Source organism: Falco biarmicus, chromosome 10 (assembly GCF_023638135.1).
Source record: "Falco biarmicus isolate bFalBia1 chromosome 10, bFalBia1.pri, whole genome shotgun sequence".
Classification (NCBI taxonomy): domain Eukaryota; kingdom Metazoa; phylum Chordata; class Aves; order Falconiformes; family Falconidae; genus Falco; species Falco biarmicus.
In genome coordinates, this window is record NC_079297.1 from 7,661,869 (window position 1) to 7,677,735 (window position 15,867).

Consider the following 15,867-nt stretch of genomic DNA (forward strand, 5'->3'; position numbering starts at 1 on the left):
ACGCGTGGTGGTTGGAACAGATCTGATTATTAACATTTCAGAAAGGAGAGAGGAGCAGGCTTTGCTTCTTGAAAGAAAACCGCCTAGTTGGGTTCCTCGTACAAGTGTCCCCAGCGTAACCACATCCGTGGCAGGTGGAGGAGTGCGGGGGGGCACCGATGAGGGGCCCGGGGAGGCACCTGCAGTAGCACCCAGGCTCCTTCCCCCTGCACTGCGGGGTGCTGCACCTCTGGACCCCTGTGAGAAATGGGGTGGACCTGGCCTCTGAGATTAGCATCCCCCAAGGCCTTCAGGAGCACATTTTCCCCTGACCTTCAGGCTGACCCAGGTCAGATAAACACCTGCTGAAAGCTACAGGCGACTGCAGCAAAGGAGGGATGGATCCAGCTCCAGAGCTCGTGGCCGCAGGGGAAGAGTTTGAAAACGTGTCTTGTGTCCGCAGGACTGCGTGTGGCTAGGAGGACAAGCTTTCCAAGCTGCTCCTGCCCTGAGGAAAGACTGACAGTGAGCTCAGCCCCCTGTGCTGCAGCTGTACCAGTGGAAAGCTTTGCTCCCCACTTCTGCATTTCATGTGGGTTGTGGCTAAACAGTAACGTGTGGTCAGCAAGGGCTGGCGAGTGGTGTGTGACGGCTGAGTCACGAGTGGCCCAGCATCACGGGCCCCTTTTCAGCTGGCAGAGCCAGACACTGGCTGAGAGCGAGGAGGCATTCCCAGCAGGTCCCATTCCTCCTCCTCCAGCAGCCGCCGGCAGCTGTCTTGGCCTGGAGCTGAGCACCGCTCCTACAGCAGGTGGCTGGACCCATGCCCTGAGCCCTTCCAGCAGGGAAATCCCCACATGAGCGGGAGGGATGGGGCGAGCTGGAAGCCCAGGGTGGGCTTTCGAGGGAGGGGGACCGGACCGCTCCAGCTTTGCCCACTGCGCCCCAAACACCTGGTAGCAAAGCCTGGGCACCTTCCATGGGTGCGTGTCCCCGGGGCAGCGGGAAGCCAAAGGGAGCGTGTGACCCATTGGGGCTCTTCGACCCACACTGCCGTGCCCGCGGGGAGTCAGGGGAAGGCAGGAGGGAAGAAAACCAGAGGGCAGCTTGGTGGGGGAGGCTGCGCTGCCTGCAACCTGCCCAGCAGAAGGGAGAAGCCTGTCTGGGCAGGTGCTTCTGGCCGCTGCCTGGGGGAAGGAGTCAGCAAGGGCTGTGCTGCATCCCTCCCGCTCCTCGCAAGCCATCGCCTCTCCTCAGAAGATTAATAACCCGGGGCGAAGCGTGTTCCCTGCGCCGGGCTGCGTCCCACCCGTCCCTGCGGCAGCGGCGCAGGTTTGTGCTGACCCGCACCGCATCCCCCGCGGCCGCCACGCGTGGGGGGCCCGGCCATGCCCCCCGGCACGGCGTCTTCCCCCAGCCCCGCTGCTGCAGGCCGGCCCGGCCCGGCCACCGGGGCCGCGGGTCAGTGGCACGGCTCCTTGCCCTGCCTCCCGCCGCAGCGCGGCACGGGGAGCGCTCCGGAGGGAAGGAAGCCACCATCAGCGCCGGCAGCACCGCCAGCGGCGCGGGCACCGGGCGGGCAGCGGGGCCGCCCCGCCGGAGCGCAGCCCCGGGGGCACCCCCGGGAGCGGGGCCGGCACCTGCCGGGCCCCCGCCCCGCCCGGCCCATTGGCTGCGGGACCCGGGGGCCGCCCCGCGCCGCCCGCCCCGCCCCCGCACCGCCCCCCCGGACCCGGGCCCATATTAGCGGGCGCGGCGGCGCGGCGGCCCCGCAGCGGGCGGCGGCACCGGGGCTGCAAGATGCCGCGCTCGTTCCTGGTGAAGAAGCACTTCTCGGCCAGCAAGAAGCCCAACTACAGCGAGCTGGAGAGCCAGGCCGGTGCGTGGCGGGGCGCGGCGGGACGGGCCGCGCACGTGGGGCGGTGCGGGGGTCCCGGTGTCCCCACGCGGCAGCGAGTGGGTGGCGGACTTCTCGCGGGGGGTGTTTCTCGGTTTTGTGTGTCCCGGGTAGAGACGGGGTGAGGGCTCTCCCGTGTCCCGCGATGGGGAGCCGGCCCTGGTACCTCGGGGCGGGCGGAGACGCCGGGCTCCCCCGTGATGGGGGTGGGAAGGGGCGCGGTCCCCTTCGCCCCATCCCTCGCAGCAGCGTGGGCAGGGGCGCCGGGCCCCCGCGGTGTGGGCTCGGGTCTCCTTTGCCCCGGGACGGGCTGGGGTCCCTTTGCCCCTCCGGCCCCGGGTGGAGCGCGGGGCTCCCACGGAGTGGCTTGGGGTCGGGTCCCGTTGCCCCAAGGTGGTGCGGAGTCCCCCGGGGGTGGGCTGGGCCGGGCACCCTGCAGCCCTGCGGAGCCCCGTGGGGTTGGGTCAGGGCCCCCTCGCCCCCGTTCCCACGGGGAGCATCGGGCCCCCGCTGAGTGCCGCCGCCTCCCGCAGTGCTGGCCGCCCCGCTGCTGTACGAGACGTGCCCGCTGCCCGTCATCCCCCCGCCCGAGGTGCTCGGCCCCGGCGCCTACTACCCACCGCTGGTGTGGGATGCGGGGCTGCTCTCCAGCCTCTTCCCGGGCGGCCCGGGCAGCGAGGCGGCAGGCGGCACGACCCCCGCCCTGGACCTGACCGCGCTCTCCAGCGAGGAGGATGAAGGCAAGAGCTCGGGGCCCCCCAGCCCAGCCTCGGCCCCCGCCGCCGCCGAGCGCTTCCGCTGCGCCCAGTGTGCCAAGGCTTACTCCACCTTCGCCGGGCTCTCCAAGCACAAGCAATTGCACTGCGACGCCCAGGCCAGGAAATCCTTCAGCTGCAAGTACTGCGAGAAGGAGTACGTGAGCCTGGGGGCTCTCAAGATGCACATCCGGAGCCACACGCTGCCCTGCGTCTGCAAGATGTGTGGCAAGGCCTTCTCCCGGCCCTGGCTGCTGCAGGGCCACATCCGGACGCACACCGGTAATGCCGGCTCTCGCCCCTCTCCCTCCCTCCCTTATCGCCTCCCGCTTCCCAGCTCCGAGGCCCCCAGCGAATGGGCAGGCCGGGTGTTATCTGGGAAGATAAGAGCTTCCCAAACCCCCTTGGCACATCTCTCTAAAATGTCCTTTAAATATCCTCTTGGCTGGAACCGAGCACAGGGTCAAGGCTCTGCTCGGAAATCTGTGCCGCTGCTGTTAGTGCTGTGTCTGCCCGTGAGCCAGCCCCAGGGCCACAGTGTGACGGCGCACACTTCACCCCAGTTTCATAAACTGGGGCTATGAGACAGCCGCAGCACTCCCTGATGCCCAAAGCATCCCTCTCTGCCCACACTGAGGGCTCCCAGCCAGGCTGTCCAGACCCGGCTGCCCACCACCGTGGCCTCCAACCCACCGCCCCACTCGGCAGCGATGAGCCCAGCTCAGGGCTCACTCGCTGCCGGGATGCACCACAGCAAGGCTCGGCATGGCCTCTGGGCAGGTGCTGGGGGTGCGGGGCCGGCCACCCCCCGCACCTGTTGATGCGGGTCCGGGTGCCGCAGCTGCAGCCCACCCTGCTGCCACGGCCGCCCGTACAATGCATCTCCTGAGCATCCTTTGTGGGGCTGCGGGGATAGTGTAATTGTTACTTGGCACTGATTTCACACCCTCTTAACGTACTAAAGATGATGGCTGAAGGAAGCTGGGAAGACTTAATTGTGCTTTCCAAATTGAGCATACGCATTTGTTTCCTCCAACAGAGGCTTTCTGGGAGGAATTCACCCTGGCCAGGCTTTTCAGTGCGAGCCGGGCAGGAGAAGGGGGAGCGCGGGGTTAGGAAATAGCTATACTCACCCTGGCGCTGGCGCCTTTCAGCCGCTGCCTGCTATGATATAATTAACACATAGTGCTTGGCTTTCCTGCCTCTCTGCAAACGCTTCGCTTTGGCTCCAGGCAGGAGATGAGTATCATGTCTTCGTTTGTATGTGCGACTGCATTGCTGCTCGCAGATGTTTCCAGCATTAATTTTCTGTGGTTCACCGGGGAGGCTTTTCTGGGAGTAGGAAATTCCCAAGTCCGCGCTTTCCCCAAAGTGAATGCTGTACAGACCTCTCCCGGCTTTCCCTCCAAACAATAACAGCCAGCACTTCTTTTCACTGTGTTCTTCACAAACTTAGGCTAATGAATGGCTCTTTCTTTGATATTCCCTATGTGTTGATGCACTGGTTAATTGGGAGCGTTTCTCTTTGTCCCATAGGTGAAAAGCCCTTTTCCTGTACACACTGCAACCGGGCCTTTGCTGACCGCTCTAATCTCCGAGCCCACCTGCAGACCCATTCAGATGTAAAGAAGTACCAATGCAAAACCTGCTCCCGGACTTTCTCCCGTATGTCGCTGCTCCACAAGCACGAGGAGACGGGCTGCTCCGGCTCTCGCTGAGGACCCCGCGCCCCCCGGCCTCTCACCTCGCGAATACCTATATTATAACTAGTTTCTGTAGGAGTTAGTTTCCTCCATCACCATCGCAGTGTGCACCGGGCTGGACCCAGCTACTCTGGCCCTCAAGGCCCTCACACTCCTTGTTCGGTGCCTCCTGTGCAATGTGAAGGCCTGATCCTTCTCCGAGCCCAGCGTCTGAGGGTGCAGGATTGGACCCCGGTGCAAAGCGAGTGTGTGAGGCTCGGGCGCCGCAGCCCTGAGCCTGACCCGCTGCTGCCACAGCCCCTCAGCAGGTGCACCCCCTTGCCGGAGGCACTCGGCACCTTGCAGGGCTGGACCTGCACCCCGGCCCCACCGCTCCTATCAAACATTGTGACCGTGTAGCTTGGGGGGGGTTGGGGTTTTTTTTATGTTGTTTGGTTTTTGTTGTTTTGGTTTTTGTTTGTTTTTTTTACCGTAACCACTTGGTAACTTTTAAGAACCAATATTTTTGTAATGAAGGACAAAATGTTAACACACACACCCCCAACCCCGAGTGTATATATGCCGCCTGTAGAAGGTGTAACTATGCAATAATACAGTATCCCAGTAGTTGTGAAGCAGCTGCTTCTCCCCAGCACAATGACAATTTGCAATGCCTGCGAGATTAACAGTGTCCATAAAAGGCATGGGTAGCCATTTCAAACACCAACCCTGTTTACAGAGCAGCTATGCACTCAAGCACCTGTTAATATGACTCTTAACAACTGCTTTTCAAGAGAGCTGTGACTAATAGCAGGCACTTGTCAGCTGATACAATGGTGGCCTGTCCCAAGGCTGCCCATCGACAGGTGTGTGCCAAAAGCCCTATTTATGGGTATTGACAGGTGCCTCCTGAATGCATCTTTCTTTGGACATTGTTTTTCATGGAATCATTACAAAGAGGATGTTTACATTTCAAAGGTACACTGGTATTTATATTTTTGTGCCACAATTTTGTACTGATGAAACTTTTTATATAATTATATACAGTTTATTGATATTCAATAAAATGGTTAATTTATAGTAGGGTTTTGTGGGTGCTTAGGGGGAATGTGCAGCAGTGAGTTGTGGGGACTGGGGTGCTGGGCTCAGCTCTCAAGCTCCCACCCTGCGCTCCTGGCTGCAGGTGAAGGGTGAGGGGATCTGCAGAGCCTCTCCGAGGAGGAAAAGTCGGAAGAGGCAGGCTGAGTCAGTTCCTGCCGAAGGGTTGGGGCTGGGCAAGGGGCAGCTGTGTGGTGATGTGGGCTGGTGGGGGCTGGGGTGCAGTGGATCTCCCTGGCTCCGCATCCTTCCCAGCCTGCCTGGGTGGGTGCTGGCTTCCCCGTGGGGCTACTGGAGCTCCCAAAGCCTGGCCATGGCCCCCAGCACTCCCTGGGGAGCAGGTCCATGCTGCAGCATAGGGGATTGCTCCACTGGGGCGGTGGGGGTGCCTCCAGCTCTTGCTGGGCTCCCGAGCCTGCCTGGGGATGGCACCTCAGTAAGCCAAGCCTCCAGGTGGGTGACCTGATGTGGGTGGGGGGCAGTGGAGGTGGCACATTCTGCAGAGCCCTTCTACCAGTGCAGGTGGGGCTGTCCCCTGCGTGCCCACAGTTGTGAGGGGACCGAGGGACAGGTGCTCCGGGATGCCCCAGGTACCTGCCTCTCGGATTTCCATAATGAAACCATCCCAGTGCCCCAAAACACCTGCCTTGCACCTTCCCAGCCACCTCCAAATCTGGGGTGCTTCAGGGACACCACAGTCTTGCCACATGCCTCCCTTGGGGGCTGGGGTTTTGTCGTTCTCTCCCCCGCATTTTCTTGGTGCCATCTCCGGGGCATTGCTTTCAACCAGGGAATAAAAGCGTGTGCCCCCCAGCACTCATCCCCCCTCCAGCCCGCTGGCGCCCGGCTCCCTGTGCCTCTCCCAGGGGCTGTTACGGAGCAGGAAGATGTGTGTGGCTGTAAAAGTGAGCAGAGCTGCTGCTCGGCCCTTCTTTAATTAAGAGCTCGCCCAGTATAAACTGACTTTCCCAGCCGAGTTGGACTCATTACTTGATTATTAAGCAGGGCAGGAAGTTTTGGGTTTGCTCTTGTGTGTGCTTTTTTCTTCCTTTTCCCAACAGGAAGCGGGGGAGGGGCACTAATTACTTTCAGCTTTCCATCCATAAAATCCTGGAGCCGCAAAAGCAGCTAAACAGTTAAAAAAAAGACCAATTTTGAGAACGGACCACCTGCAGGAGCTGGAAAGGAGGCTCAAGGAGCGGGTAAGCATGGAGCAGAAGCCCGCCGAGCCCTGCTGCCCAGCGAGGTGCACGCGGTCTCGCAAGCCCGGGTCAGTCCCACCAGCCCGGGTCGGTCCCACCAGCCCGGGGGGTCCCACCAGCCCGGGTCAGTCCCACCAGCCCGGGTCGGTCCCACCAGCCCGGGTCGGTCCCACCAGCCCAAGTTGGTCCCACCAGCCCGGGTCGGTGGTGGCTTTGCAGCTCCGATGTGCCGGAGTCCTCGGTTATTGCTCAACGTTGGGGCCCTGCAGCATGCATCCAGCCGCAGGGCCATGGGCTGTGCCTTATCCCCATCCACGCATGTCGTGGCTGTCACACACTTGGATGCGGACCCTTTCCCGCGTCATTCAAGCTGTTGCTTGATCCACTGGCACCCACCCGGGAACCCTGCCAGCTCCCTCCCTCTCAATGGGCTTCAACTAATATTGGTTAGGCAGATGAGGAGAGCTGGGAGAAACCTCCTCCTCAGCAATCTTTCCTGTGCTCAGTTGTGATGGCTTTGTCCAGAATCTGGCTGGGACACAAGGCTTTTAGAGGGAAGGTACAAGGTGGAGGACAGCCTAGGCTCCGTCTGACAAATCCAGCTAGCATTCAAACACAAATGCAGCCTTAAAACATGGGAAAAAAAAAATGCTGCCTGTTCTGAGTCACTGAAGCGCAGCCCACTGGCACTTGGGCTGCTGCTGCATCTGCTCCCTGCCCTGCCCAAGCACCTTGTGCCCTGGGGACCACGGCTGCTCAGGTGCTGTTCTGCAGCTTGGGGCAGTGCCTCTGACCTCCCCAGGTTGTGCCCAGGTCTGGACCAGCTGCTGCCCCGTTGCAGGGTGATGGACGTGGCCCAGATTCCTGCTCTTCTGACTGGCTGCTCATTTTCCTACTGCAAAAATATTTCTTATTTCTACACTGAGGGCTCTTAGGGTGAGCAGAGGGCTGGGACAAGGACACCCTTGTGTCCAGCTCAAACCTGCTGCAGATGTAGGCAGTCCCCTCTGTCCTTTCTCTGCCTCCATACACCTTTGGGGATCCATGATGGAGAATTGCACCTGGAAGCTGGGCTTGTGGATGCGTTGCAATTGCTTTTTCATTTCATTTTCAGAAGGAAACCCCCCCAGAGCAGCACCCCTGGCAGCAAGCGCAGCTGGTAGCAGTGCCGTGGTCCCCAGCCCTTGGTCCCCTGTGCTGGCCTGGGCAATGACTGCTGCATGGCGAAGCCGGAAGGTTCATGGCAAAACCTCAGCATTTTTTTCCCCTGTTTTTTCCCCCTCTCTGTTTTAATGCCACAGGAACTAAACACACTGTAAAGCCGCTGCCCACAGCCGGGCTGTTTCATCCAGGTAGCACAGGCTGCAGTTTTGGTGGTGGGGGTGGCGGGGGGTAGGGGGGCAGCCGGCGATTAACGGGAGGAACCATTTGGTGACCACCTTGTGTGACCATCTGTAACAGATTACGGTGTCAGCGCTCGTAAAAGCCGGGATTCAATCAAGCGCCCGGCAGGTAGCGGGGGGCCCCGCTGGCAGGGGCCGTGGTGCCGGGGTGCAGGCTGTGCCGGCTCCGGGCTGCCGCACTCCCCGGGCGGTGGCACGGCCATGGCGTCGAGCGTTTGAACTCCGCTGTTTAATTTCCACGGACCTCCACAGGACCTTTAAACAAGCACGTACGTCCCCTCGGCTCCTGGAGCCCTTTCAAAGGCTCTGGGAAAACCACAAAGTGCCTTTTCTTCCCAGAGAGGAGTAGTTTTTTCTCCCTTCCCTGACCTGATGCAGAATTAAGGGTGTTTGGAAACCCACCGTGCCACGGGACGCCCCCGGGGCAGAGAGCTGGGGCAGACCCACGTGGAGGTACCGGGTTAAAAAGGGCTTTAAGGCTTCCACATGGCTGTTTGAAATAGTCCTGTCTCTGCGGGCATTCAGAATGTCCCAGAGGGGACGAGAAGGGAAATGGGTGGATTACAGCCACCTTTGCAAAGGCTAAGCTTCCTCTGCTCAGTGATTAGGGGGCTGTAGTTCCCAAATTTGCCTTTTTCACCCCTTTCTGTACCCGTCTGTCTCAGGGACAGGCACAAGGCATGCCTGGCCCTGGCACTGTGAGGGTGAAGAGCAGCTCTGGGGGCCCCTGAAATGCCTCCCCCCACCTCCAGGGCAGTAGGAAGGAAAAAATTTTCCACTTTCTTCTGTCACTGCAAAATGGCCCGACAGAAATGTTCTTTTCGTGATCTCCTGGATCCCCCACAGCCTCTGGAGGAGAGCTTCCAGCATCTGAGCATGCAGCCCCCGGAGAAGGTGGGCAAAGCTCAGCTCCTACAAATCGTAGCTGCCTAATTCTTCTTTTGGCTCTTACCTTACCTAGAAAAAGCTGAATAAACAAACAGAAACCTGGCAGGATCCAGGGAAAGGCCCGTTATTAAAGTCAGTTGCTGGAGGGCTGTTTCTGATTTGGGAAGGGAATGACCGGAGCTTCACGGCAGAAGCTGTGATGGCTCGTGGGGTGATCCACGGAGACAACACGGGTTGTCCACTTGAGATACCTGGGACTGCGGGAGGCCTTGGAAGATGTGTGCGTTTATCCTCGCCGGACCAGGGCAGCAGGTGCCGGTGCAGGGCTCAGCGAGCCCATGTCAACAGGCGGTGCTGGTGAAAGCCTCCGTCCGTTAATAGCTCACCATAAGGAGTGGGGTTTACAAACAAGCTGCAGGTGTAGCTATTGTTTTTCTGGCTCTGGGCTATTGACATGAGCAATAATCTCAAATTAATCTTTAATCAGATGATGAACTGATAGCGTGGGGCTGGAGAGGTGTGAGTCTTCCCATGGAGACAAAGAGCATGGCAAATGAGGAGAGAAGGAGCCAGGGAGACCCCAGGGAAGGGATGCGAGGCTGGAGGATTAAAATAAAGATGATTCCTCCCTGCGGATGCAGGTGGACTGGGTTGCAGCATCACCATTGTCTTGCCACCACCTGCGCTCGTCTTTCCAAGGGCATCGCCTCTCCTTGGCTGTGCTGCCTGTGAGTGCCTCCCTGCCTGCCCCTGTGCCCGTGGGGCAAGGGGCGATGCCTGCCCCAGGGCTGCACCGTGCCCAGCCAAGCACCAGCCACCTGCCAAAGCAGCGCGAGCGCACGTGCCTCGCTGGCTCCAAAATCAGGTCATAAGTCGTGCCGGTGGAGGCCAGCTTTCCCCAGGGCAAAGCAAGCACAAGCTCCTCACCCTGGGTGCACGGGGCAGCCCCGCTCATCCTGCTGAGCTGAGAAACACCTTCCCGGGGCTGTGTCACCCTCCAGCTATTTACGTCCCTGGTGCAAATGTTACGGCAGCGGCCATGGCTGGCGGGAGGGTGGGCAGCACCCAGCTGCGCCCAGGGGGGTTTGGGAGACCACGGAAGGACGGACAAGCCCGATATTCTTGTGGGTTAAATGGTTGTTTCTCCTCTTTCACTCTCAGCTGGTCTTGACGATCGTGACAGCTCTGGGGGCTGCTGGTGCTGCCCCCCCAGCAGGCACGAGCTGGTGTGGGCTGGGAGGGGGACTCTGCCCCTGGCGCAGGCAGTGGGTGACTGAGCAAACATCCCGGTACAGCTGCAGGGACCCTCCGCAGAGACACCCTCGCCAGAGCACCGAGCACTTCAGCCTGCTCCCTTAACGGCAGTGGGTTGGAAATGAAAGGCCTGAAGCTGTTACGTGCCATTTCTTCACCCGTGGATGAGCACTTTGGCAGAAGGGACACAAGCACAGGCACAGCAGCGACCCTTGCCCTCCCCACAACAAGAAGTGCAGGAGTTACCAGCCTGCACCGACGGCTTTACAATAGCAATGCTGTGTTGTAATTTATTGGAGATCTGCCTAGAAAATCATCAGAAAGTATTTTAAATCCAGCATAACATACATATTTATGGATCACCTTCTGTTTTACTGGGCTCCCTGAAAGCAATGCGAGGCCTGTTTTACTTTTCTCAATAAAAAGGCTCACATTTCACATGCGAGGAGATTGGCGTCTCCCGAGCTAATTAATCCGGGTTCCCCTCCACCTCCGCATTTTCCACGCAGGGTTATGCTGGCGACACTTTGTCTGTGGCTGCTCCAGGAGGACGGTGCTGCACGCTCAGCCCCCTTCGCTGGCGATGCGCTGGAGGCAGAGGGGGCAAGGCAAGGAAGTGGCGGCGTGTTGCGGCACAGAGTCATGGCCCGTTATAAAGAGCTTCAAGGGCCTGCATTATGTCATTACTCAATTAGCCTGTTGGTAATAGCACTTCATTAGAGAGACAGTTCCTATTCACTGGCCCTAATCCACTTTCTAAAGACAGGGCTGGAGCCATTGATCGCTTTTCCCGCTTTCCCGATGAGGCAGAAAGCGGGTTTGGAGCGCGGCCCTGCAGCAGAAGGGGGGGAATGATCCCACCAGCATGGCCAGGGCAGCCCCCCACCCACCCCAACCAAGACAGGGGTGGCAGCACCCAGCCCCAGCAGCTTGGGGATGTGGGGTGCAGAGCACCTGCCCTTCTCACCAACCTCAGAAATCAGGGAACAGAAGAGGTTTGGTGTCAAACCATGGGCAATGACAGCTGGGACCATGACCTCTCTTCACCTGGCCAGACACAATGGGTGAGCCAGTGCCAGGGATGCTCCTGGGGGACCAGCTGCAGGGATGGGCAGTGTCTGCCCAGCCTGCACCTTTCTTCGGTTCATAGTGGGGGCAGAAAGAAAAGCTACTTTCTATTTCTTTTTTTTTTTTCTTTTTTTTTTTTTCTTGCTTTGTTTCCCCCCTCCTCTGTTCCGTGACACGCAGTGCTCAGTGGAAACATAAGCAGGGTAGGAAGTGGCACGAGAGCAGCACGCAGGAAACTGATGTATGTCAGGAAAGGATGTCAGCACCAGGCGGTGGGACCAAGGGGTGAGCAGCTGGTGCGGGACAACTCACTGACAAGAGGAGCAGGAAGCGAAACGAAGCCCTTCCTTATTTTTAATAAAGGTATCTGCTTCCATTCAAGGCAGTGATAGAGCAAATATGGAGGTACAGGTAGCTCCCAGCCAGCGCAGAGGTGCCCGGCTGGGGTAACACCATGGGGCTGTGAAGTGTTCCCCATGTCCTGCCTGTCCCGTTGGCTTCAAAGCCAGTGGGCTCCTGCACCCCACAGGAACCGGGTCCCCCAGATCTCCCCACCATGATGGCCAGGCTGTTTTCAGCTACAACCCCGTGTGAGGCTTCTGCCCAGCTGGTCCCTGGGGCCTCATCCTGCCACAGCCCCCAGCAGGACACAGCCCGCAGGCACCTCGCCCACCCCACATCCTCCTTCCCCAGGGTGTCCATCAGCCAGATACTCCCTCCCATGCCGTGCTGCCAAAGGAGGAGCTGGGCTTGGGGGTTTTCCATCCCCCATAAAAAATAACCATTGCTCAGACTTCAGGAAGATGCAGCCTAAGCACAGAAGTTATTTTAGGTCAAAAGAAGTACCGGGGTAGGAAAGTTTACTGCCCTGGTTGTGGCAGCTGCTGTCTATGATCAATATCACCCAGATTTCCCCCTCAAAACCTCACTTTACAGCAATAGCTCTCTGCTGTCACTTCCACCGGGCTGGAGGGCAGCAATGTTGGGCCTCCATTTGCTGCAAAAATTTATGGTTATTAGTACTCAAGACTCAGGTGAGGACCAAAAAGCCAGTTTTTAAATGAAGACACCATGGTAGATGGCAACTGGTTTTCCTCAAACAGTCTTCAGAGCACCCCAGGAGCCAAAACAGCAGCTGGCACATGCCTGAGAGACAGGGACTGTGGTCCTCGTCGGCTGCTGGGGAAGAAGGGAAGGCTGGGGCATCACACACCATCACCCATCGGGAAGCCCACATCTACAATTTAGGCAAACAACTTGTTTTCATTCAAACCCTTTTGCCATTTCATAATACTGGCTACTTCTGTCCAAAAGGAAATAGCTGTCCCATAAATAAAGGAAGGTGGGAGGGAGCGTGGGGGAGGCTGCAAGTGCGGGCGAGGCAGATGCAGAAAGCTTTTCCCTGCATGCTCCAGCTCATGGCTGCAGGATAACATCAATAAGCGGAAGAGCAGAGAGAGTCCAAGATGCACACGTGTGCCAAGGAGCTGCTCCCATCTGACCATGCCTCAGACACCCCCAGCCTTCCCCTTGTCACCCTCCGAGCATCCTTCCTGCAAGCATCATCCTGGCCCAGCATAGCAGGGGTGTGCTGGGAGCATCCCTGCGGTGAGCCCCACACACTGAGCCCTGAGCCTGGGCTCCTGGGCACCCAGAGCTGTTTCCCCACTGGAGCAGGAGCTTCAGATGGGGGGACCTGCAAAACCACCTTGTGGCACTGAGCGAGGGCAGGTTGGCAGCACAGGGAACAGCTGGGTAGGTGCAGGTATTGCATCACGACTCCAGCTCTGCATCCTTGCTCATCGCACATCATCTCCACATGCACTTTTTTTCATGCACAGTGGGGAACACTATATCACAGCTGCACCTGTAAGGAGCTCTATGAGCCTGGCGCTGGGGAGCAGGCATGCACAGCAGACAAGCCAAAAGGTGAGAAGGGGCACTAGGACCAGTGCCCTCCCAGGGGACCCTCACTGGTGTCTCCATGGGGAGGCCCAGGACCGCCTGGCCTTGTGTACCTGCAGGTCAGGGCTCTGCTGGCTGCGGGTTTCTCTCTGCTGGCCTGGCCTCAGCTCTGAGCCACTAATAACCAGTTGTAGTTGCGTCTCTCCAGCCCACAGCCCCTATTTGCTTTCAAAACCAAGCTGCGATGGGAATGAATTATCTCTCTTCATTTTCATTTTCCCTCTGTCTCTGCTGCTGGCAAATTAACAGCTTCCCTTGATGCCAAACGGTCTGCAGTTTATCTCCCGAAGCACAAGTTTCACTCCCAGTCTGCTCTGGGGAAACAAAGTAATTGCAGAAAACTATTCTGAAAGTGATCCAGCAGCAAAGAAGTCAGATAAATAGGGACCATATGCACCATGCCAGTCAGAGGTGCCGCACAAGGATGCTCGCACTCGCAGTGCTCCAGTCCCCCCCCAGGCTGGCAGTGTGACTCGCCGGCCCCACACACAGGGCCCTGCTCTGGTACAAAAACTTCATCTGGGGGTGGTTTGCAGTGTTAGAAGCTGACTGAGTTTGCAGACTGATTTTTGCACGCACACTTGCTGGGTGTGTTTTCGCCCAGAGTTTAGCTGGCTCTTGGTGGGGCACGGAGAGGAGAGCCGTTTGCTGACCTGGGGAGCTGCCACTGGCAGGTATTTAAAGCAGCCTCCGGGTGCAACACTGTGGGGACAATTTCCAGTGCATCATGAACGACTCTTCACAAGGGCCCCATTTGCTGTTGAGCCACATGGGATCTTGCCAACATGGTCTCATTCTAGCTAAGGCAGAGACTTGAGCTTTCTCAGCTGCACCAGGCTTGGCTCTTTGCTTCCCATGACCCATTTTCCCCCATTAAATGGGGTGGATGCTGTGAGATCTGTCAGCCCCCAGCCAGGCTCCTGCGCTGCTGAGCAGGATCCAGCCCCAGCCCCACACCACAGAGGTCTGCCATGGCCCTTGGGGGTTCTGCAAGGGAGGGCAGAGGCAGATGCAAAGGATCCTCTGCAGCAGATGACACCAGGGCTGTTGATCCCTGTGCAGCCCAGCCCTGCCTGGTCACACACATGCATTTCGGGTGCCCCTTTGGTCCCTGTTGGCGAGGCCAGTGCTGCCTCACTGCTCAGAGCTGCTGGGCAGCCAGCTCTGTTCCTCCCCAGCCAGAAGAAGTGGCAGCCAAAGGGCTCATCCCACAGCCACCTTCACCCCATCCCTGCTTTACGTCAAGGAGCCCCAGCACAGATCAAAGTGCTCTGAGGTTTTCCTTGTGCGGTCTGAGGCACTCTCAGAGGGCAATGCTCTGCTGTCAGCAGCCCCTGGCCACTGGTACGGAGTTTTCCCCTCCCCCAGCACAGCCACCTTCTTTTTGTCCTGCAGGCAGGTGGGTGGGTGCTTGGCTGGGTCTGCAGACCCTTGGCACTGCTCAGCACTGAGCTCCTGCACCGGCTGCCCGCCGTGGTGCCTGGGCTTGCAGAGCTCCCATGCCCCTTGCTAAGGCACCGCTGGGTCTCCTGCTCAGCGTCACCTGCACCTGCCTGTGGATGTGGGGTGACGGCAGTGCCTGGCACAACAGTGGTGACTGCCACAGTGTGGAGCTGGGGAGTGTGATGGCGTGTGGTCCCTCCTGGGAGGCATGAAGCCCTTGGATGCCTGTTATCACTAAGTGTCAGGGAAAATACTGTAATTAGACAGAAAGAAGGAAAATAATAATGGCTAATGCTTCCAAAAGTAATTTGGGGAGCCTCAATTTAGAAAGCCAAAACTGAGCTGCCTTGAAGAGGCTGTTTTCCAGAGGCTTCTCCAAAACGTCTGGAGGAGCGATCCATCGTTTGGCACCAGCAGCGTTTGCCATTTCTACAAGCTGTGGTCAGGAACCGCTAGTTAAGATGCCTGCCTGCCTGGCGCTGGGGGTGCCCATCACCAAGAGGTGAGTCATCTTGCAAAACCCTCCGGCTTTCGCGTGGGCCAGCCTGTGCCACCCATACCGGGCCAGCATTACCCTGGGCTTGGGATGCTACCACGAGCGAGGCTGCTGAAAATAGTCCCTGGCACCTCTCCATGCTGCCGGGCTGGGCCAAGTGTCTCTGAGACTTGCTTCCAGCTTCCCCATACCCCAGTGGGAAGAGGAGCCTCTCTCCCTTCACACTGTCTTGGCCCCCCTCTGCCCTGCTCCCCCTGGCTGGGGCAGAGCCCCCCATCCCCCTGCTGCCGCCCAGCCCCACAGCTCTCCCCATGGCCACGCTGAAGGCAGCATCGTATATAAAATTAGCACCCATGCAGGAGGCTGCCAGGGGAAACCTGCCCTGGGCGGCCACAATGGGAAGCAGATGCTCTGTGATTAAGCCCACATGCACAGGGCAGCGCCGTCCGAGTGGGGCTGCAGTGCCCGGGCCAGGGGATGGAGGGCACGCGCTGGAGCAAAGGCTGCTTCGGGCAGGGATGTCTCGGGCTGGCAGCCAGCGGAGGGGCTGGAGGCAGCCCAGCTTCTGCTGGCCAGGGCTGGGGAGGGATGGCAGGATGGAGCCAGGGGAGCTGTTTCTGCGTCCCCCAGGAGTGATGATTGGGGTGGAAATGGTCTGCCTGATGGCAACACCCCAGGCTTGCAGGAGCTAAGCTGAACTTTTCAGCCCCATCAGGATGACAGAACTGTGTGAGACA

The 15,867-nt window shown here is 58.9% G+C and overlaps 1 protein-coding gene across 2 annotated transcripts; it reads left to right on the plus strand.

Annotated features, from left to right (window-relative positions):
• The first annotated feature begins 1,586 nt into the window (after nt 1–1,586).
• On the plus strand, nt 1,587–5,396 carry SNAI1 (snail family transcriptional repressor 1). Of its 2 annotated transcripts, XM_056354214.1 has the most exons (3): nt 1,643–1,858; nt 2,410–2,913; nt 4,168–5,396. In XM_056354214.1, exons 1-3 carry the CDS (start codon nt 1,780–1,782, stop codon nt 4,347–4,349), a joined length of 765 nt encoding a protein of 254 aa, XP_056210189.1. In that variant the 5' UTR covers nt 1,643–1,779; the 3' UTR covers nt 4,350–5,396. The 2 variants fall into 2 exon arrangements, with proteins under 2 accessions (XP_056210188.1, XP_056210189.1); XM_056354213.1 differs by having other exon boundaries at nt 1,587–1,858; nt 2,410–4,301.
• The last annotated feature ends 10,471 nt before the right edge of the window (nt 5,397–15,867 follow it).

Coding starts and splice junctions, on each gene's coding strand:
- SNAI1 (XM_056354213.1), top strand. CDS start 1,780: ATGCCGCGCTCGTTCCTGGTGAAGAAGCACTTCTCGGCCAGCAAGAAG. Junction 1,859..2,409: donor CGAGCTGGAGAGCCAGGCCG/GTGCGTGGCGGG, acceptor CGCCTCCCGCAG/TGCTGGCCGCCCCGCTGCTG.